The 23,852-nt window shown below is 42.5% G+C and overlaps 1 protein-coding gene and 1 long non-coding RNA gene across 6 annotated transcripts; one reads left to right on the forward strand and one right to left on the reverse strand.

Moving 5' to 3' along the window:
• Positions 1–277: 277 nt before the first annotated feature.
• On the reverse strand, positions 278–23,799 carry ZNF451 (zinc finger protein 451). 5 transcript variants are annotated; one of them, XM_083431516.1, is made up of 15 exons: positions 23,341–23,799; positions 19,703–19,789; positions 18,221–18,295; positions 15,720–15,845; positions 13,716–13,827; positions 12,552–12,702; positions 12,135–12,261; positions 11,629–11,782; positions 9,780–9,927; positions 6,506–8,142; positions 5,501–5,638; positions 4,816–4,946; positions 4,334–4,520; positions 2,335–2,400; positions 278–1,206 (listed from the first exon to the last, which is right to left on the reverse strand). In XM_083431516.1, exons 2-15 carry the CDS (start codon positions 19,784–19,786, stop codon positions 1,148–1,150), a joined length of 3,195 nt encoding a protein of 1,064 aa, XP_083287642.1. In that variant the 5' UTR covers positions 19,787–19,789; positions 23,341–23,799; the 3' UTR covers positions 278–1,147. The 5 variants fall into 5 exon arrangements, with proteins under 5 accessions (XP_083287642.1, XP_083287643.1, XP_083287641.1 ...); XM_083431517.1 differs by having other exon boundaries at positions 23,119–23,351; XM_083431515.1 differs by lacking the exon at positions 23,341–23,799 and adding an exon at positions 21,419–21,508.
• Positions 19,012–19,885, forward strand: LOC310673438. The gene is made up of 2 exons (XR_014509010.1): positions 19,012–19,135; positions 19,744–19,885. It is a non-coding gene; the product is annotated as an uncharacterized lncRNA (long non-coding RNA).
• Positions 23,800–23,852: the final 53 nt, after the last annotated feature.

The raw sequence follows: 23,852 nt of genomic DNA on the forward strand, positions 1-23,852 counted from the left end.
GCCTCTTTATGGAATACCCTTCTTAGCAAGAGTGAGCCTTCCCAATCAGGATAATTTGCTAAAGGTTCCTGACATTTTTTTATTGTATTCATGGGGTGATATTGTGTGTGTGTGCGCGCGCGCAGTTTACTGCTGCAACACAAAGTTAGATGGTCACTCCAAAGCTGTCCTTCAAGAACCCTGCACTAGAAACAGTGATTTAAAATTACCATCTTTTGCATTCAACACGTCTATGCATGAGTCAAATGGCATTTGACTGAAATGAGGACATACTGCAAAAAGTAACCAATATTTTAATTATGCACAAACGCAAAATTATGTTCCAAAAAATAACCACAATAAATTAACCATGTAGGAATGTAGAAAGGGTTTGCCTTTCTGAATTAAGATGATTTAAAAAATTGGGGGGGGGGGGGAAGAGAAAATAATTTGCTGTACTATTAGTAAGGCAGGAAGCATAATATACACCTATAGCCCAGTCAGTTTGGTGCCACGTTCGCTCTCAAAATATATAAAGTACATACAAAGGTAAAGGTGAAAGAGATAACCAGGTCCTCAAACTTTCGTTTCACTTCTTAAAGTCACAGTGGAGACCCATCACAAGTTTGCCAGAGCACTGGAGATTGCAGCACTACTTAATTTTCCCCTTAAGGTAAGACAGTAAAAGAAAATGAGGATTCAGTATGTATCTGTTGCAATGTTTATGCTAGAAATGCACGTACAACAAGAAAGAAACATTAACATCCATGAAAGCCTGGGGAGAGGGGAGAAGAAGAGAAAGAATAAAACAAAAAAGGCAAGCCTAGTTTACAAAACAGATAGTTTTAAGAAACTAAAGCTTAAGCCATTCTGTCACGCAGTGGAACTACATTTCTGAGCCTCTTAAATATGCTGTCCCGTACCACACCTGTATACTGCATATCACAGAGACAAATATGTGGGATAACTGAAATCCAGGTAAGGGTACTCAAGTTCCACTGCAGTTTATGATGCTTAGATGTGTCAGTAGAGCTCAGTTCTTAAAGTGCATTGAGACTGTGAAATGTTAACCTGTACTTTTTTTTTAATTGTTGTAATAGAACGAACAAATTTCAACTACTTGGGAGCCAGCTTAGATGTTTTTTTGTGCACTGATACCAAGCCATCTTCACATCTCTTCCATGCTTCGCTTGATGGCCTCTTGAAAAGCTGCATCTTCCTCTGCATCTGCAATAAAGAAGCAGGACTTAAAATTGCAAAACAAATGCATAGCTGAAATACTGACTCAAGCAAGAAATGGCTACCGTTTCCTAATCAGTGGTTGCAGAAAGGTCAGACCCCTGTGTCCATCTAGCTCAGTTGTGGCTATGGTGACTGGCAGTAGCTCCTCCAGGGTTTCACCTGGAGAGAGAGCCAGTGTGGTGTAGTGGTTAAGAGTGGTATACTTGTAATCTGGGGAACCGGGTTCGCTTCCCCGCTCTTCCACATGCAGCTGCTGGGTGACCTTGGGCCAGTCACACTTCTCTGAAGTCTCTCAGCCCCACTCACCTCACAGAGTGTTTGTTGTGGGGGAGGAAGGGAAAGGAGAATGTTAGCAACTTTGAGACTCCTTCGGGTAGTGATAAAGCGGGATATCAAATCCAAACTCTTCTTCTTCACAAAGGAGTCTCAAATTTACGTTGAGAAGCCAGCGGCTGAACCTGGAAACTTCTGCACACAAACTAAGTGCTCTACCACTTTTATTCGTTTATTTATTAAATTTGTATGCTGCCATGTAGATCTCAGACACCACCAAGCTATGCTCCTTCCTATAGCAAGTTCTAACTTTTGTAAATGTTTGTTCACATAGCTGGCAGCTACCAGATGTTAGCCTCTGGGGGTATGTGGGATGGCTAGCAGGCACAAATAGTTTATACAACCTCCTCCGCTAGGAACTATACACAAGGCTGTCACAATGTGCACAATCGCAACAGCTCTAGAAAGACAGCTCACACAATTGCGGGGGCCACATATATGCCCCCGCACACAAAGGTGCTAGTTCATACAACCATTGCCTCCATAAGATCCTCGGTTGTATCATGACAACCCGGCTCACTCCTCTGAAGGCCAACATGCAAGCACTGTATTAACTAGACCTAAATCCATGTCTCAAATGGTAAGCAAAGGCCCATTTTATGGAAAGTCCTTTCTCTTGCTATAGCCAATTTTCTCTGTCATGGTGCCTGTACAGGAATTTGCACATATACTGGGGGGGAAAGCTTTCTAGGCTCTTCCTTGTTTGATAATATTGCCAAATCTAATTTTCTACGGCCACTTCATCTCTTGAATAAGCATCTTGTAGCGAAATTAACATACCGTTTTGGTCCTTTGTTACTTCTGAAACCTGCTCCACTGCCATTCGAGTATCTACCACTTCATTTTCTGTAAAAAGACACACACACAGAACTAACTATGCAATACCACAGCTCTCACAACTAGCTTTCCTCTTCAGAGTTTTCTTGATTGGTAAAACCTGGCTGTCATATTTTTTCCTTCCTCGCTTCAAAACCCAGTACCCTCAAACAGTGTGCAACATATAACCAAAACAGAGGTTTATCTTCACACCCACATCGAGGTAGCTTAGCAAGATGGATGGTAAAGAAATTGGGAATGCATTCCCATTAGTGCAATGTCCTTTAAAAGCCACCCTTCAACTTGATTTCCATGTAGGAAAAGAACATGAGATCCATGCCAACACTCAACTGCAAGTTCATATTACTTTACAGAACTGAACATGCAACAAAATAGATGAAACCTCCATGTGGCTTTCATACTTTAACCCCCATAACAATTGCACAGAACAGCAAACAGGGAAGACTCAAATTATAAGCTTTTCAACAACAGTGATGCATTTTTACAAAGTACATCAACAACAGAGATGTACCGTATTTTTCGCTCTATAACACGCACCCGACCATAACACGCACGTAGTTTTTAGAGGAGGAAAATCCGTAGGCATGCCACCCGTAGGCATTCCCTCCATAACACGCACAGACATTTCCCCTTACTTTCTAGGAGGAAAAAAGTGAGTGTTATGGTGCAAAAAATACGGTATTTCATAAAGAGACCCCTGAACCCTCTAAAATCTCAATTCAAGATATTCTGTACTCACTTATACAGGCAGGACTAGCATAATTTGATCTCTAGGGTGCTGCACCTGAACTCAAAAAAAATGGTTTACATGAAGCTCCTGTTGGCTTTCTGTGAAACAGAACTAAATCCCTAAACATAAGATCTTGCAGTGCACACCTTTAGACTATGCTGCAGCAACTTCCATGTTGCAAAAGGGGGATGCAACTGTCTTGAATTCCCACTGATCTTCCATAACAAAACTGCTTCAGATCAAGTGATTAAATAATAAGGAGCATCGAAGACAATGTTGAGGTTGATGTGCTACTGCTTCAAATCTAAAATGAGGCAACCGTGACTTATTTTGCACAATAAGCCATTGTAGGAAAAAGTGGGAGAGAGGACTCTGGGATTAGCTCTAGCTCCTAAATTTACCTCGACCCCAGGAACCGTTTCTCAGAGTAAAATATGAGCCAAATTCTTACGCGTTATGTAGCAAATTGTGAACTCTGCAGTGGTTTGCTCTGCATAGCCATACCCAAAGCCCAACAACCGCCTGGTGCTTCAGAAGCGCTGTGCAAAGTACATTGAAAGTCCTGTGCTCAGAACTTTCCAAGTGCCAAGTAGAGGGCTTTCAAAGCCCTTGTGCCGTGCCTTCTACACACATGGCAACGTGATGTTTGTTGAATATTTGGGAAGCACTGCACTGTGATGGGTGCCAATCACAGGACGTCATCGTGTCACAAGATTGACTGACAGGTGAGGGGTCCAGTACACCTGTCCATGCTGGCTCGCTATTAGTGGGGCAAGATAAAAGATTTGGCCTCCTGGGCCAAAAGGCTTCCCCATCCCTGTCATAGGCTGTTCCTTAAACAGAGCATAAACACATTGCTCACTAACGGGCTTTATATTCTTTATTTTGCCTCCATTACTCTTTTGTTTCCTAGTGGCTGGCCCATACTGTAGAGCCCCTGCAAACTAGTTCAACTAAACTAAGTTACAAGTGGACTTTAGAATGATTTTAGAATGTTGTATTATTTTACTGTTATTAGCTGCTCTGAGCCCAGCTTTGGCTGGGGAGGACGGAATACAAATAAATTTTTATTTTATTATTTTTTATTATGTGATTATTCATAAAGCAGTACAGTACGTGAACAGGTTGCCTCTCCTCGCCTCAATCCTGGAAGTAGCTTCCACCAGGCAATGCATGCCTAGGCTGTATATATAAACGTATTAGAAAGGATACCTTTGGCTGTATCTGAAATGCTGTTCAATAAGGCATACATCATATCGGCATCAATCTTATGAGGATCTAGAATGCGAGTTGTCCGCTGAGTCATCTTAAGCTGATCCTCAAGCTCTAGAAAGCTTTTGTCTCCCGAAAGAATAGTGAAAGGAATATGCTTTGGTAGATGCTCATCTAGGCGGCCCACCTATGGAACAAAACATGAATTAGGCGAAGCAGAGAGACAATGGGCATACAATTTCTTTAGTGAGAGGATTTCGGATTGTGTAGACAGGCAAGATTGAACATTCTTTAGCCCAAACATCGTAAAACACATTGTTGTGTATGTGTTTTTTTACAATCAAGAGGTATATACGTTTTATGAAATAATTTTTTTATATATTTGCACTGTGATAGGATTCTCGGTGAATGCCAGCAACTGACACCCTAACGCAAAATATTTCCTTTGCATCTTATCACAGCACAGGTGGTTGAAAACTTACATGCACACAGATTGCAAAGTCAGCAGCCTCTCTCCTTGTACCACAGTGTGGATGGAGGAAGAAACACCCGATCTTGTTAAGGTAGTTAAAAATCTTGCAGTTCACAGGTGGCTTCCAGTTGTTGTGCCCACCTAAGCAGTAATCCAGAAGACAGCCACTGTTAAGAGATTCGAGGGACTAGACAAGGGAATAGACAGTTACTTTTTAAAAGTGTGTGTGTGTGTGTGTGTGTGTGTGTATAAAACAAACCCTGTGAAATACTAATTATGTTTCTGAGAAGCGGGTAATATAAATTGTACGTGGTTGATATATGCAATGTACTACTATACATGCTCCAGCTTTGTAACTTTTGCTAATTTGTGCGGCAAAACATGCTCCCATAGTAATGGGCAAAGGACTGAGCTACGCCTAACATCATAAAAGGTGGTCGATCCTCATTTCAACTGTTTTCAGGTAGACATGATTTACAACATTTTTACCGATTCTGGGGGAAGCACTTCAAGTACTTGTCAACTATGTCCTTCAGGGCTTAATACCCCAGTATTAACACACCTTGCCTGAAATAGGAATGCTATATGCCATGAACTTGTGTAAATGTATGCTGCTACATTTGTAGATTACCTGACTCACATGTGCTATACAGTGTGCATCAAGGGAAAGTTTGCACTGCCAACGAGTTCCTTACCTTGAAAACCCCAGATAAAAGTTCCTTGGTTAAGGGTAGCAGGCAACTGATGGAAAAGGTTTCCCCAGTTATCCAAATCCATCATAATAATATGAGTCATGGTACACAAGTAATCAAGATCAGGTAGATCTCTGTCATCTAGATAGTCATGGTGGAAGGGAAGAAGAGGGAAGCATAACAAACATTATATGGATTCTTCAGTTGTAGAAATCTGTACTTCGGAAAAATTCAAAACAAAGCACATCAAATTCTTTACAAATTCATTGCAATTTAAGAAATTCATATGTACTCAATAGGGTACCTCCTTCAGCAAATTTATACTAACTTCAACATTTTTCATTATGAGGTTCTGCTTGTTTTTATGCAGCTTGCATTTGGTTTTAGATAATTACTTGCCCAAACGCAATTGTAAACAGTGAGGAGGAACACAGACAAATACAGAAGGGCTCTCAGGTGCTGGGGAAATTATTTACAAAACAATGCCACGATACAAGTCTACTCAATAAAATCAATTTCCACACAGCGCCTGAGCTTTTACTGTCCGGTAGCCATTTCACAATTACGGTATCAACAAACGCATTCTTTTCCTTCAAAAACAACTACCAAAAATCTCCTAAGCCTTTCTTATTCACAGGGCTAGAAAAATTGTCATCAATGACGTAGAATGGGTGCAAGACTAAATAAGATTTCGTGTACCACTATGGAAACAATTATATAAGCAGAGTTTGCCAAGGCTATGAAATGCTACAAGTTCAGTTTAACCAAGGGCTTGGCAACACTTCTGTTTTTCCCACCATTCCCCTGCCCCCGAGAAAACCTGTGGTTTACCGCTGAATCAAACCAAACAGCAATAGGGTTTTGTGAGCGACAAATGGAAAACCTCCTGGACCTTTGCTTTCCAGGCACAGGGCAAGCAAAGTGTTGACAAGCCCCAACTGTTCTGCAAGGTTCTCTCAGCAGCCATATTAGCTTGGGCATCCAAAGTATACCATAGTTTCTACCTACCTAGACCAAGCCCTTCAGAAGATGGCTTCTTAACTTGCTCCTTGGGTAGCTCTTCTGGCCTCCTCTTCTCTGAAGCACTTGCTGCAGTCCCGTCTTCCGAAAGCATTAGGTTTTCAGACTTTTTGTCTACACAGGATCCACCGGGGGAAATCTGGAAGATGTCACTTCCTGCTTGTGTTGGGGCTAGCTGGGCCTTTTGTGGGAAGCAGTGCTTGCTGTGAAAGTGCTGGTGGGCAACTCCAATATCGTTGAAGTTTTTGTTGCATGCTCCACACCTCACGATGTACAATTCTTGGTCAGGTTTTTGCTCCGAGTGTGTCATGAGATGAGCCATCACGTCAGGAAAGCTCTGCGCTGTTGAGGAGCACAAGGTGCAGCGGAACCACAAGTTGCCCTTCTCCAGCAAGGCCTTCTGACACCTCTTGTAATCTGCCTTCCTGTTCTCTTTGCTAAAGTATTTCTCCCGACAACCACAGTTCAGACGATTGCTCTCTTCTACTATTTCGGTACTCTTGATCGATGTCCCCGCTTCCTCAGACACGCATATGTAATCTGTGCTATGGAAGCCCTTGAAGTGAAGCAAGAACTTCTCCTCGGCGTCAAAAAACAGGTCGCCACAAAAGCCACAGAAGTATTTGACCTTTACGACACCGTTATGCTTATCCTGACAGTGTCGATGGAAAGTTTCGTTCTTCCGGAATGTCATTTTGCACAAGTCACAGCTGTACCTGTGGAAGTGGTGGCTCTCTAATGACACACAGTGCTGCTTCACGCTGTCTTCAGAGTCAAAGAGCTCCTCGCACATGCAGCACTGCCATTGGTGAGACACTGACACATCCATGGGGCTCAAAGGTGGAGACTGCTCCATAGGGCTAGGAGTTCGGTCTTTCTGTTCAAGTGAACTACCGTACAGTGCACCAGAAGATGCTATAGCATCCTCAGCTGTAGCATCCTCAGCAGCAGCAGCAGCATCCTCACGGTAAAAGCTGTGCACACCATGATATTCTGTCACATGGGCCTTAACGTCATCTACTTTCTGAAGAGCTACACTGCAGACCTGACACCAGAAGACGAAATTAGTCAAGTGAGCTCCTCCATGGAACCGGCTCATGTGCAAACGGATGACGCTTGCATTTTCCGCAAGCTTGCCGCACACTGCACATTTGCGGCAGATTCTGTTCTCAGAAAAAATGTGGTTTTCTACCAGCTCCTCAGAAGGAAATGCCAGCTCGCACTGACACACCCAGGTTTTGACGGCTGGAGCACTGCTAACCTCTTGGCTTCTGCCTTCCGAATCCTTTATTCGTTTTGAAACTGTTTTCCTCTCATCACCAACGGATTCAATCGAGTCCGAAGGTCTCTTCAGAGGAGAAGATTTTAAAAAGCTGCTATTCTTCTGTAGATGAGAGGCACTTTTATTCCTTTCGTTGACATGGCATACTGTCAAGATGGATTCTTCCATCGTGGTGAATACTTTAACCTTGTGTAGGGTTTTGGAAATATGCTGACGGATATGGGTGTCGTTGATAAACAGCTCGCTACAGGTGTGACAGAAACCTTTGGCTTTAAATACTTCGGCGACTTGGCAGATGCGCTTCTTTGACAGAGTCACTGGGCCAGCATCACGACAACGAGTTCTAAAATGGGAAAAGACATTGTAATACCTACTTAGCTGTGCATTACCAAAAATCAAAAAATCAGTATGGTCTAAAAAACACCATTCACACGCTAAACATTATTTTTGGATATTTGCTTAGTTGGGCCCAGATAAGTTTCCAAGTTTAGCAGCCTTCCAAACAAACAGGGGATGAATGACACTAGGCCACTGCCAGTCATTGCGTCCTAAATCTGCCTCTTCTGCAGTGGCAATGCCCCAGATACCAGACATAGCCCTTTAAAACCAAGGCTGGCAGCTGGTAGAAGCACAGGATTCTGTCTTCTCAGCCCAGGGGTAAGGTATCTTAGGCCCTCCAGGCTTCACTACCTGGCCCCTGGGACTCTCCCCAGGCCACATGCCTGACCAGCAGTGCTTCAGACCCTACTGGGGTGTTTTTGCCCCGCTTGAATGTGTCATTGAACTCTGATCAGGCCTCTTGGTTGCCTGGCTAGAGAAGGATGTGTGAGCGTGGGTAGGAACAAGTTCACTGTACAAGCATAATGCTTGATATCCATTCCTCTGCTCACTTTTGCCTCTGGCTCCACTTGCTACTGGCATGTTGCCTCAAGAAGGGAAGGTTGCTCTTGGGCTGAAAAAATCCCTACCTCTTTTCTAGGCCTTTAAGGACAGGAATGTGCAGACAACAACTTAGGGACATTGCTATTTTCCCAGCAGCGAAGACAGTTCAGCACTACAGTTAACATTATTTATCTTATTTATTAAATTTGTGTGCTGTCCTTCACCTGTAGATCTCAGGGATGGTTCGCAACATAAAAATACTATATATATATATATATATATATATATATATGTGTGTGTGTGTGTGTGTATACACATATATGTATGTGTGTATACACACATGCAAAACAAAAAGCAAACCAATAACATCCTCTCCCACAACACATTCAGAAGGGAATCAGATGTCAATCAGCCAAAGGCCTGGAAGAAGAGAAATATTTTTTGCCTGATGCCTAAAGATATGTAATGAAGGCACCAGGCAACACTCCCTGGGGAGAGCATTCTACAAGTGGGAAGCCACAGTAGAAAGGCCTGTTTTTATGTTGCTGCTCCCCAGACCTCTCACTGAGGAGGCACACGAAGAAGGGCCTCAGACGATGACCTCAGGGTCTGGGTAGGCTCATATGGAGAAAGGTGGTCCTTGAGGTCTTGAGCCGTTTAAGGTTTTATATGTCAAAACCAGCACTCTGAATTGGGCCCAGAAACTAATGGCAGCCGGTGCAGTCAGGCCAGGGCTGGTGTAATGTGCTCAAACCAGTGAGCAACCTGACCGCCAAATTCTGCACCAGCTGAAGTTTCCCAACCATCTTCAGAGGCAGCCCTACATATGACATGTTGCAGTGATCTAACCTGGAGGTTACCAGAGCACAGGCGACAGTAGTTAGGCTGTCCCTGTCCAGCCGGGCCATCAGCCAAAGTTGATGGAAGGGTCTCTGGGCCACTGAGGCCACTTTTTTAGACTTCGTTCCCATGTTTAACATGCATGGAGAAAGAGCGCATACATGTCAGAACTGAAAGTAGGCTTGTTGCCCAACAAATGTTTAAAGGAGAAACAGAGAAAGGAGTCCCATTCTACAAGCAGGAAGGCTCTCAACAGACCTGAAGTGTGCTGTTAGCTCCACATGAGAACGCAACACCTGATGGCAGGATGTGCACTTCACTTGGAACGGGACTTCTTTGCACAAGGAGATCAGTAGATTCTTTGCATAGGTTGGGAATGGCAAAGGTTGTGGTTGTGTTGCTTTATCTGCAACGGAATGCACAGAGTTATTTGTATCACTGAGTCAGAAAGGACCAGACATTATTCACTTCCCAAAAGGAAGGCCACCCACATGCGGGTGTCCCCCTCCTCCAACGTAGACACGAGTGCAGCACCACAGAAGGGTGGCGCACAGCAAGCATGGCCCGGTGGCATCTAGAGCAGTGATGCTCCACCAATCCTAACCATCTGCAGACCAGAGTTGGGAATCCAACAACATAGATTCTAGATGGCCACAGGTTGCCCGTCCCTTGACTTAAGGGTTTGTTGCAACCTGTTGTCCATTTCCAGTCAGTCAACATGCAAAACTTACTTCGAGGGACAACTAGGTGGTACAAGGAGAAGAATCAAAGGTTACAAATGATTCAAGTAAGAGAATCATGTCAACAATGCACCAAGACCAGGCAGTTAAGAACGAGCTAACAAACACCACTTGGTTCCTGAGAAATGTCACGCACTCAATCAAATCTGAGCATTTTTCAGAAGTGTTGCAAGAGTGATGTTTTGGTGGGACGCGGGTGGCGCTGTGGGTTAAAGCCTCAGCACCAAGGGCTTGCCGATCGAAAGGTCAGCGGTTCGAATCCCCGCGGCGGGATGCGCTCCCGTTGTTCAGTCCCAGCGTCTGCCAACCTAGCAGTTCGAAAGAACTCTCGGGTGCAAGTAGATAAATAGGGACCGCTTACTGGCGGGAAGGTAAACGGCGTTTCCGTGTGCGGCTCTGGCTCGCCAGAGCAGCGTTGTCACGCTGGCCACGTGACCCGGAAGTGTCTTCGGACAGCGCTGGCCCCCAGCCTCTTTGAGTGAGATGGGCGCACAACCCTAGAGTCTGTCAAGACTGGCCCGTACGGGCAGGGGTACCTTTACCTTTTATGCTGAGACTGGTCAGGACAGGAGTGCAACAATTTTTTTTAAGCTGCTTAGTTACTTTGCACTCGTTTCAAAATTTATTAGCTGCCACGAAGAAGGGCAAAACTAATATACTTTGATATAACCTGAGAAACCAAATTACAGAAAGGCACCCATCATATGGCTGTACCCAGAAATATCCTAAATTTTAAGCAGTATCATATATATATTATATTTGTATATATTATGGACCTTGCATACTAGAGGGAACAATACCATACACCTCAGCCACACTATAGAGGACAGTCATTGCTCCGGGGAAAAGCCTTCCCTGGCAACGTTTTATATATATATATATGTGTGTGTGTGTGTGTGTGTGTGTGTGTGTGTGTGTTTTATCAGACTAGCCAAAGTAGCTAAATTAAATTGTGCTGTTCTATATATTAGCTTCAGGTTCTTTTCTGTCCAACATAAGCCACATTACGTTTTACATTTTAGTTATCTTGCATGAGCAACACAGGAAATTGTTTATAACCTTGAAAGTCTTATCTGACCTGCCAAATCTTTTTACTTGAAATATTCAGGAAGGACAAAACCCATCTTAGCTTACAGAGTCTGGGAAGAATTTGCATTGGTGGCAATGCACAAGGAAGTGGGGAATGAAGGCATTCTAGAAAGCAGATTCAGCATACTTGGCATGGAGCTAAGGACACTTCCTTAAAGTAACATTATCATCTTGATCAGTGATGTAAATTTTAATGTATTTTACCACATTCCCCCTCAAATCATGCAGTATCCAGTCATTTCAGATGGAAAAATATATACATTTCAAAAGAGACATACCACTGAGTTTAAAAGCCTGAGAGAAGTGATTCTTTTCAGACATATGCTGCAGACACTCATCTCTCATGCTAAAAAGGAGAAAGCAACATGGACATGCAAAGCACTGAATATGCTGAGGAGGGTATTTCTTTTCATGGCCATCACCTTCACTTGCCTTGAGGGGGTGGGAAGAAACAAAACAATAACTCCATTTTAGACAAACGGAGAACATTTGTTTTCCAACATTATGAAGAACATTTTCTATAAGATGCTATGGAAATTTGCTCTTAATACTAAAAGCATATCTCAAAATATATCAACTAATACCTGCTCCGTTTATGAGCCACAACCACCTACAAGCAGCAGATTTTTTCCCCCTCTGGATTTGAAAAATTATCAAAAGCCAAACCTGAGCAGTAAAATCCCTGCAAAGATTCGCGTACGAGTTTATGAAATGGGACTCTTCTGAGGGGAGGTATTTTTTCCCTGCTACTTTTGTGAAAACATGCATTTCCTTAAATTCTTGCCTTAGAAGCAACGTGCTCATTATATAGTTGAGACGTGGGGAATCTTCTGTTGCAGACTATGCAGGCAAATGCATCAGCTGGACATCCATGTAGTGTAATTGATGGATCGCATGGAGAATGATCAAACCTAAAGAAATAAATTTGCATGATTAAATAATACATATGAACAATAAGAAAGCCTTTAGAGGTTGCCCATTACAACAACAACAGGTTTAGAAAAAAAAAACCTGCTTACTAAAACATATGTGAAGTCTGAATACACTTGCAAAAAGTGACCGTTTCCTGGCATCTAGAGGCATAAAATTTCTGCAGAGCAACTATCAGCGCACTGCACATTTGAGACTACCTGTAAGACACCGTGTCCCATGTTCAGGCAGTCTAGCAAACTATTTCCTGATCAAACTAAAAAACTCGTACCTCTGAAGGTGGCCCAGGAGAAGATGCCTGTTGTCAAATTTTCTGTAGCAATGCATTATTGGGCATAAAATGGATTTACTGTCAGATTGTATTTGGTCTGATCTCTGAGGTAATGCTCTCCTTCCGGAGTTTACAGTGCCTGGCTTGAGACCTAAAACGTGAAACAAAATTACTTAACACATCATGTAGTTGATGCTCGAAGACAGGTTAGAAAACAGATCACACTGCTGCAACGTCACGCCGCTTCTTTTGTTTAAAACGCCTGAGACTGACGACTATACTGCCCTCACTAAAGCTTTCCCTCGTTTTTCATCCAGCACAAAACTCGACTTGTGAATATGTGAACCTCAAAGAATGGAAAGAACACAGCAACACATCCATTCCTGACACTGGGCTAACAGGAGGCCTGCCACCACAATCCAAGGGAATCTGCTGGCACGGATGAATGAGGTGAGCAGTGGCTGAGTGGTTCACGTAAGATGTGGCTATGGATGCCTCATGGTGACATCCTGGAGCGCCCAGTCACAGCAAGTAATTCTGCATTCCTAGGTGGGCTTGTTCCACATGATGGAACTTACCAGAGCTAAGACAGACTAAGGTGGGTAGGCAGGACTACACAAGGAAAAGAGGCTCTGAAGAACAAGCCTGCCAAACACCCTCCCCATAGCCCTGATTATTTAGCTGCAGGCACAGTGAGTGGAGCTTGGGCTCCTCATCTGCAGTGCTTTGCACATCCAGAAAGTGCTATGTAAGCATTTAGCTGCCCCAGGCTCTTCTAGGAGGAAAGATAGGACATACTTCTTAATATATCAAATGTACTAAGCTACAGCATCTCCTTAAAGCAGTGATGGGGAACTTGCAACTCTCCAGTTGTTGGGCAACAACTTCCGCTATCCCCAGCCAGAATAGGCAACGGTCAGGGAGACGATGGGAGCTGCAGTCTAGCAACAGCTAGAGAGCCAAAACTTCCCCATCACTGTATGGAGCAAAAGGATGAAGCTCAAACACCTCCCATGTTTCTCCTGTGAAGGCTACCCGTACCTTGCTTACTCCTCTACATGTGTCTGAAAGGGAGAAGCGATCGACTGTAACTAAGGTAGAACTATTCACGCGGAAGAGCTGTGCATCCCTCTGAATGGTGAAACGACGGTACCAATACATTACCTGGCATTTTCAGCCACTGGTTCACGCACTGCCTTGCTGCTTCTGTGTCACTATGTCCCTGGATAAATTCCAGCTCTTGCAGTCCGTGAGCATGTTGCAAATCCAGTTTTTCCTAATGGTACCAGCAGTCGGAAGACAGCGTGTGCAATTAGTTGCACTGATTTACCGCCAATACGAAAAGCATATATACAAATACAAGCTCAAAGCATTCGCTGTACTGACTGGCAGCGGCTCTCCAGAGTTTCAGACAAGGTGCCTCTCTCAACCCCACCCAGAGATGCCCAAGACTGTATCTGGCACTTTCTGCATGGAAAGCAGATCCACCACTGAACTACAGCTTTGCCAGTTCCTCAACAAGGTACCGTATTTTCCCGTGTATAACACGCCCCCATGTATAAGACAACCCCTATTTTGGGGGGACTCCAAATTAAGAAATGAGGGGGGGGGTTTGCCCACAGTTGTTGAGCTTTTTTGGGGGGTTGTGATAATCGCTCACCCGCCTAACCAACGCTGCCAGCCACATGTGTCGACGAAGCCAACAACTGTCTGCCCGCTCACTGCCAACAGCCGCCAATTGCCCGCCATATTGATGCAGTGGCAGCCAATCAACAGCAGCCCTTGATGCAGCCACCAATGACCCTCCAAATCACCGCTTACATCTCCTGCTCGCGGCTGCAATCAAACGCTCGTCCCCCCTCTGCACTATCCATGTATAAAACAACCCCCAATTTGGAACATTTTTTTTAAAAAAATAAAACCAAAAACAAAACAACATCTTATACATGGAAAGCTATGGTATATATTTTGTACTCCTTGAATGCTCTTTTTATAACAATCTTAGAACCAACTACATCCACCCATTGTTAAGATCAGAGAAGGGAAGGTCGTCTCTTGCAAAGACCTGTTTACTTTTGTCTGATGTAAAGAAGTGTATATCCTTCAGAACACCCACATTTCTTACTAAGGCTCTACAAACTCATGTAACAAAATCTGAAGGAGGGCATGGGAAATAATTTGTCCTCTAAGGTTGGGGAGTATTATTATTATTATTATTATTATTATTATTATTATTATTACTAGTAGTAGTGTAATGGCTGTTTGCTAAAACACAGTAAACTAAATTGAACTGAAATGAACTGAACTACTTCTTTGGTCCAGGCTTAAAATTACAGTTTGACCTCTGCAGTTATTCGTGAGATGAGTAGTTTTACGTATTATAACCACTATCTCTTTGCAGAATCCCCAATAGCCTGTGCTGGCTGAATTTCAATTGTTAGAGAGTGGTCAACACTTGTTTGCCAGAACCTGACCCTAGAACAAGGAGCCATTTGGAAAAGGCTACCTTAACAGGCTAAGAAGCCTGCATGCTATATTTAACACAATGATTAACAGCAAAAAACATGGACAGATTTACCCGAGGCAAATGGATAGTGTCATATATTCCTAAGCATGCCAACTTCCCATCTTTAAAGCCTCAGGCTTCATAGGTGGAGGAAATGCTGGAAAACAGGGCCACAAGGTCCACCCTCATTAGCGCTTTCTGCCACAGCCATCACGACCGCACATGAACCATAGCATGTGGTCATTAAAATAATAAAAAAGAGTAACTGATCCATGTGACTATAAAGTTTCAGAAAGAGTAGAGCACTGAGGGAAATGTGGAAGAGCACAACCTGGCAATGTACTACATAAACAAATGTACATCAGTTACTGAGAGGCTGAACTCATGGGAAGGACTAATGAGTACCGGTGGACACAATGTTCTAGACTGGACACAATGGCAACATGAAACCAGGTTCAAGGATTAATGAGGGAGGGTGGCTCACCAAGATATTTTGGAACCAGAAGAGAAAAATCTAGCTGGAAACATTACCCAGCATAGGCCATTTAATCTTTTTTTAAAAACAAACAAGCTCTGCTTTGGAAATAACAGCTGAAGCCAAACAGTGGTTTGAAACCTAGATGATAATCCCTCATTGTTTTTTGTAAAAATAAAAATCATACCTTGAAAGCTTTATTTTTCTCTTCTTTCAGTTGTTTCTCTACCTCTACATGGCGTGCCAAGCGGTCTAGTGTGGAAGCAACCTTTTCCTTCTGATAATCGACGTAGTCTTTGCGTTTTGTATTTGCCTACAAATGAAGAGAAGTTCTCCCATATTACCATCTGCCACAAACTGCCAGACAATTCAATAGCAACATCTTTTCATCCACTACAAAAGGCTGGGGGTGGGGGCAATTATTTCAGTCTGCCACCATTTGGAGCTTGGGAAAAAAGACTTGGGGGGAAATGCATGCTTAAAAGCATCTGAGGCTCAGAGGCATTTTCTAGACACTGGTCAAGAGAACTCTTCAAACATCTCAGTAAGAGGATGCATACTTTAAGACCATTGCTACACCATCTTCTAACGGACACAAAAATGGGTTCGGATATTATTTTTTAAAAAACAACTCTCATTACGCTATTTTTTTAAAAAGTATTTATTTGCTGTGTTCTGTACTGTTCACATGGCATCTGTCAGGGATACTGGTTTCTTCAACCTCTATACAAAGTGAGGTTTATACAAACATAGGTTTAAGGTATCTATGCTTCTTTAACTTTCAGATGCCATTAATTAACTCACAATGCTTTCAAAAACCTCCTAGCAGCTGTTATAGTCGGTTTGGGTGTAAGATGGAGGCAAACATTAAAGACAGTATGACCATTTAATTAAGACAGCTGATTTATTAAAGGGTGTGTATGTGCACACACACACACACACACACACACACACACACAGAGTGAGAGATATTGGGATCTTAACAGTGTTTGTTGACAATTTCTGAAGATTCAACGAACACCTTTGCTGACATCAGCTTCTAATTAGAAGCCAAATTGAATAGAACCTCAAGCCAAATTGCCTAAACTTCCACCCCAGCCAAATGCTCTCACAACCCAGTACACTTACTGGGGACAATCCCTAAAACTCCTCTGGTTGTATTCTTGGCTGCTTGGACAGTTTAACCAACTATTAAAATCCACATGAGCCATGATCTTCTGGTAAGACCTTGCAGAGGACAGTCTTTTACACCAACTCAAGACACTGGCTCCCTTCCTCTGAAAGGTATTAATAACACACTGGGCATAAATATCCAGTTCCCTCCTCAGTTTTTCTTTAGTCAGAATAAATCTAGCTGATCCAGGCCCAGCCTAATAAATTCTCAAAGTGATCACCTGTCTCTCAGAAACTTACATCTGCCATCTGAAGGAAGCCTGCTGTTTTCCTTCAGCCCTTCTTTACTTGGGCTTCCCCAGCTTCTGAGGTTTTACTCTTAGGCAGATGACAACTTACCCTTACCTCACAAAAGCTGTTGCTTAATGCTTTGTTCCCTCAGATGTTGAGGATGTCATATTCAACTTAGTTGCTATGTGTCAGAACGCTCAAGTACGATGCAATGTAAATTGCACAGCATTGTTAGGTGTTTGAGGGATGGCCCTGATTTAACAACAGCCACTAAGTGTACTTCACAACACCAGTTGCCGGTGACCCTGCTGGCATAGGTTAAGTACTGTACTGAATTAGACATCATGGTTGGGATTCAGCTAATGAGTCCTGTCAGTAGAAAGTATAGGCTTTCTACTCACTCACCCCTAGTTGGTTCCAGGGGTCTGGAGAACCCCCAAACAATGTACCGGGGGGAGGGGAGAATAATTCTTTAGCAAAAGGTTGCCAAGGATAAAACATTCACAAGGATAAAAACCCGTTCAGAAGGGTTCCATACAAGCCATCAAAGACCCACATGGAATAAATGTACAAAAACAAAAAGCACAGAGAATGCAAGAATCTGCTCTTAGTTTCCTCAGGATCTGCAGCTTGAATTTAAATACTGTTTAAAAATTGGATACGATACAGACATATAAAATATTTGTAGTGGTAATAAAGGAACATTTTTTCCAAGCCTTCACTTCAAATCTTCTAAGTGGGCAGCTACCAGCATGAAAGTCTTTTTGGAGACGGCCCCCTGCTTACAGAATACCTTCCCAGATAACCTTACCTGACACCTACACTATGATCATTTATGCACCAGGTAGATTTCCCTGTTGTCTCAAGCCTTCTTATCGCAATGCTTCAGTTTTTCCATCATTTTTTCCCCCTTGCTGTGGTTTATGCTGGTTTTAATTGTTTCAGCTGTTGTGTTCCATTCTGATCATACATAGAGGGGTTTTTTTGTGTGTTGTTGGGCTTTTTGCTTTTCTAAGTTATTTAGCTTTTAGTGTTTTTACTTCAAGTTTTAGTTTGTGTTTTATTGCTTCTGTAAACTTCCCAGAGAATTGCTTAGATGTGGAGTATACAAATATAACAAGTAAAGAATAATAAAATCATTTCGGAGATCTTTTTATAGATAAAATAAGAAAATATTTGAACCATATGTACTCCCCTTCAAGTGATACAAACTTAGACAGACAGAATGGAGTAATTCCAAAGAAAACTCTTATCCAACAATTTTAAACGGCAGGGAACACTCACATTAGAAGAACTGCTACCGTCTTCGTCACCGCTGCTAAGTTCAATGCAGTCCAAGACTGGTCTCAACACAGCTTCCTATGGAAGAGAAAACACAGAATCATAGAATTATAAGGTGGAAGGGACCCAGAGGGTCATCTAGTCCAACCCACTGCAATGCAGGAATCATGCCCACAGCTATCCCTGGATGGGCTTGAACCACCAACCTTCTGGTTAACAGCTCCCCAGGTGATCTTAGACTAGTCACTATCTAAGGCCTAGTGCATCTCACAAGATTGCTACACAGATTTAAGTGGGGGAAAGCAAAATAAAAGCTTAAAATTAAAGTACTAACAGAAGGGAACTTTATAAATTGCTTAGCCTTTGTACAAGAAGGAACACATGCCACCCACTTTTTCAGAATTCCTCATGTTTTCCTAATGGAAAAAAACAATGCATATGGACATGGGTCACAAAAATAAATTTATCTGTATTTGGGCACTGAAGGAATCTGAATGCACTGCCACATAATTCAGGTTAACTATAAAAGGAGACACATGAAACAGATTTATAAGGACAGCTCATTTCCCCCCACATTCCTCGGATATGTGGACAGTGTGCTAAAAAAAAAAAAAAAAAAAAAAAAGCTTAGTTTCAAATCCTTTGAACTTTATTTTAAAGATTCACACCCTATCTATCAAATTATCTCCAAGACAATTCAGAACAGATAAAAGCCTTATATCACCATACCTAGCAGCCCTCTGGCCGGTGTTAAAGGCCAGCCTGTTCTTTGGTTTGCTTGTACTCTGCAGTCCCAGGCAACTGACAGTTGGAGCAGAGTGTTCTGCCTGGTAGGGAGGGGGCAAGCAAGTTCTCTGCTGCTTTGGCCAATGCCTGGGGCTACATTGGTTTCCCTCACAATAGCATTCTTCATGGAAGGTATCACAACACATTTTATTATTTTACATATTTACTAATTATAGACCACTTTTCAGACACAGATCTCCAGGATCGGGTTGGAGTAGCCAACAATGTACTCTCCAGATATTGTGGGCTGGAAACATTTGCATGGTCCCAATAAGCCATAGTTTGGCTTGCCTTGATGTGAAAACCAGGCCATTATCTCAACTGCTTTGAGTTATGGATTTAACTGAATAACTTCTTCTGCCCACCTGACGTTTCTTTACACCATTTCCCTCTTCTCTCTATGAGTTCAATTGCCGCCAGCATTCCTTATCTCCTTGTTGGGCATTTCAAGGGTTGAAAAAAAGTATTTTAATTTACAAGCTTAAACAATGCACATCCAAGGAGTTGCCTGTGTCTGTAGAAACCACTATCCGTTTAGTTTCCAAACTGATAGGCACTCAATTGCCCAAGTTTGCTATTAGAGGGAACTATGGTGTTGCTTATAGATTTAAAATATTGTTTACATGCCGGTTTTGTAACTCGGTTTGTAATGGCTTTTAGTCAAATACAATGAATGATTGATTGATACTGTTTACATACCCCAACAAACTCAACCTCATCTTCACTTTCCTCTTGTTCAGACGATGCATTCTCAGCTCTTTTAGAAGACACAAGACACTCCATTATCTGAAAAGGGAAGGGAAAGGAAAACACCTTTACATGTCAGCAATTTGCATAACGATGCAATAAATCAGACCCATCTCTTTGACACTTTATTATTAATAGTGACTGTAGAGTATCTCATATACATGATACTAAGAAACAGAGTACTAATAATTTATTAAAAGGTTTGATATCAATATTTTGCTTTGTATCAATAGCCTGTATTATGAGCAGATAACTAAAATAAAAGAATGTGTGTGTGTGTGTGTGTGTATACACACACACATGAGAGAAGTTGTTTATATGCTACCTAATTACCAAAGTCTCTAATTATCATAATAAAGGGCAACAAGCTACACTAAGAAAACACTGCAAACATATTTTGGTTTTGAAGATTAATGGCGTATTTTGCAACATGTTCTTGAAAGAATAATAGTGCATTAGTGGTGGATTTATTCTGCTTTGTTAGTTGTTCTGTGATGCTTCCCCAAAGCGTTAACATTATTTGTATTCAGGGGTGCTATAGTGCAGCTATTCTATAATTAGCTAGGGGAGAAGCTTGCTGGGAATCTGTTATCCACCTGAGATTCCTGGGGTCCTTAATTTACCCTCCCCTCCCAGTAACTTCAAAAGCCAGTTACATGGCCAAAGATGTGAGTCAAAGGGCTCTTGCCCTGCAGCAAAAGGTTTTGGGCCCCAGGAGGCAGAGAAGTAACCCAGTATACTCCAGAAAAGGAATAATGGAAAGGAACTATCTTAAATTTTCAACATGGGGAAAAAGAAGTCAACAATTATCTGGATTGTTAACCAAATAAAATTAACTTTGTTGAATCTTAACACAAACTGGTGTATTTTAATCAAATTCAGTTTTATTATTAAAGAACATGGAAAAACAAATTCTGAGACCCTTAACATAATCTGAAAAATTTATTAAACACAATCGATAGAGGGGGGAAATGGTTACTTTCTTTATTGTATTCTATATTGCTCATGTTGGTGTCTAATATGGAAGGTTGCTCTTCTTCAAAATTTGAGTGTCATAAGAACTATAGGAGAGGATTTTTTTTTTTTTTTTGGAAAAAGTATTCAATTATTCTGAATGAGCTGACCCATCCTGTCTACCATTAGAACCTGTTGCCAAATGGCCACCTGGGACAAGGAATGAAATATAGTCAACTACTTGCACAAACTAAAATAAACACAACTCTAAGGGGAATTTATTATCTCACCCAACACAAATTGGCCTCACCCTTTATCTACATTGATACTTCTGGGAAGGTTCCAACTGAATAGCCCTTATATGCCCTCCCAAAAAAGGTGGAAGACAAAATCCAACAGGTTGCAATTAATTTCCTTGACATGATTGGGAAAATCTCTGCTAGCTCTCTCTTAGATGAGTTAGGATTGGGTAGTAACCAATAATATACAAGCTTATGAATAAGCAGGCTTTCAAGCTGTGATGGCCATAAATGATCACTGCCTCCTTTTAAATCACCTTGTACAAAAAAATATACTGTAAATAGCTCTTAAACTTTGTATGTAACTTTCCTCAATCTCAGGTATGCCTTTGATATTATACCAATTTTTTTTGGGGGGGGGGAATTGAGAGGCTGCTAATAAACGTCTTCTATATTGTATATAGGCTCTTTATACCAACGTTTCATTTAAAAAGTCTGGATGATATCCATGGGGAACTCTGATTTTATCAAAGCCACAAAGGCTATCCATCAATGATGCATCCTGGCATCTCTGCTTTTCAACTTATATATAAATGATGTGGTTGCACAACTGTCTGGCTCTCACTGTTGCCTCTGGAAAAAAGATACGTGATAAAAAAAAATGTCATCCCTTCTATACACAGGGGACACAATACTGATGTCTTTAACCCTGATTGGGTCATGTTTCCTCCAGCCTTTTAGTAATTACTGTAAAAATGAAGATTTGCAGTCTATCAAAGGCCAAACTGATTGACCTCACAAACATATGCAGCCGTTAGATGAGGTGAAAATTGAGCAAGTACTGTTTCAGATATTTGGTGGTTCTGCTTTCTCAAACAGAAAGCGGGACAAACCTTCCTTGCAGAGTTTGCTAAATGGAAAGTGGACAGGATTACTTTCATTCCTATGGGCGACATTAGGCTTTTCTGAACTAGCATGAGACTCTTATTCTCAGAGTGGTGGGTTCGAGCCCTACATTGGGCAAAACGTTCCTGCATTGCAGGGTTGGATTAGATGACCCCCGTGGCCCTTTCTGACTCTATTCTATTTGTAAAAAGTTTTAAACAGAGATTGTTTGAGATCTCTTTTCAGATGGACAGAGGAACTGCATCATTCTCTGAAATTGCACCATTGTATAAGAATTTTCTATACACGCTTTCTGTACTACCTTGCTATTTTAAGGATTTGCAGAAACAGAGTGAGAGGATGGCCTATTACTGGAGTCCAATTAAACCTAATGCCTTCAGCTGTTTTAGGAAGGTTCAGAAATATGCCATACTCTGAAAACACCTGTCCCTGTGGTTTAAACCAGGTTGAAAATCTCACATATTATGTACCTTATATACTGCATATTGAGGACAATACTTAGTACAAATTTTAGGGAGAAGCCTGCACATGAGTCTGCAACTTATCTACTGGGTTGAGACGATATAAAATATGCCGTTTTGACCATTGTGATTGTGTATATATATATATATATATATGCAGTAACTCATGAGGATAAAACTCATAAAAGGGCATGCTGTGCCATAGAATCGTGGAAATACAGAATTTTATGTTTGTGTTACATTTCCATTCAGTTAGGTTTTACATAGTTTTATTCCGATATATTCATGTTAGCGTTGCATTTTGGTATTTGTTAAAGGAAGTTTTTTCGACCTTTTAAAAGGACCACGCTATGATCCAACAAGCAATTTTAGCATTGTAAGCTTGTTTATGATGCAACTTATCTTTAACTCAAGAATTAAACTTCTACTGAAGTCAAACATTCGCTTTGCAGTAGAGTCTAAAGACTAGGTGCAAATAAAACACATCTGAACAGTACGGGATATATGCACCGATTGCACCTGAAGCAGACCACCGCGAAACCTTTGCATGCGCGAACAGTACTAAAAGCGGACTTGTCTATGGCACAGCGCGGGAAGAAGCATGCACCAGGAAGCACAAACCACGACATCTAGAGGGGACCCTAAAAAAAAAAAAAATACATTATCTGACGGGGGGGGGGGGAGAGTAGCAGCGGTGACCCAAGGAAATGCTCCAAGTGGGGAGCTATCCGAGTAGCAAGAATATCAGCGAACCAAGGAAACGGTTAGACAGAAAAACACCACGTTTTCGGGACTAGCAGTTTCTTACCCGCGAGGGCTCACTGAAAGAACCGCGGTACTAGGGTGGGTGGCTAAGCAAAAGGCCTCCATTCAATGCAACGAAAGCCGACGATGCAAATGTGGGGAAAGAGGCGATTTGGAGGAGAGGGAACAGGCCGGAGAGGCAGCAGGAGGGGCGGGTTACCGAGGGGCAGCCCCAGTGCGCGCAATGCTCACCATCGGAGCACGCGATGACGCCAGCGACGCCTACCTTGCACGCCCGGGCATGCCCAGGCAAGCGACTTGGAGGAAGAGGGCAGGCGCTTCGGAGATCCTCGGCAGACGAGAGGCAGCCCCGCGAACGCCTCCCCGCGCTCTCGAACCGAGCACCCGCGCGGGAACTAGCCCATCGCGCACACCCTTCCTCCCGGCTTCAAACTTTTGCTCGGGCGGGTGGCGAAAGGGCTGCTGGGAATTGTAGTCCGCTGGTGCTGGTGGGGTGCGGACTCTGAGGATCAGCTGACGACATGACGCTTGAAATGGTTTCCTCTGCTGCTGCAATAGCTGCGCTTCCATGGAAGCGCCTCATTGCCGCCCTAAAGCATAAAGGAGGCTTGCCATCTTGCATCTTGCACTAACGGATTTCTTACGGGCATGAGCTTTTTAGTGCAGTCATCAAAGCCGGTGCACGAAGCGGCAGGAAAAGGGGGGTGGCGCTTCACCTGACAGAGTGGACTCGATTAGTTTGCGAAAGTTTGCCATGATGTAATAAATTTCTGATAC

The sequence above is a fragment of the Podarcis tiliguerta genome (genome assembly GCF_965153285.1).
Source record: "Podarcis tiliguerta genome assembly, chromosome: 3".
In the NCBI taxonomy this organism is placed as follows: Eukaryota; Metazoa; Chordata; class Lepidosauria; order Squamata; family Lacertidae; genus Podarcis; species Podarcis tiliguerta.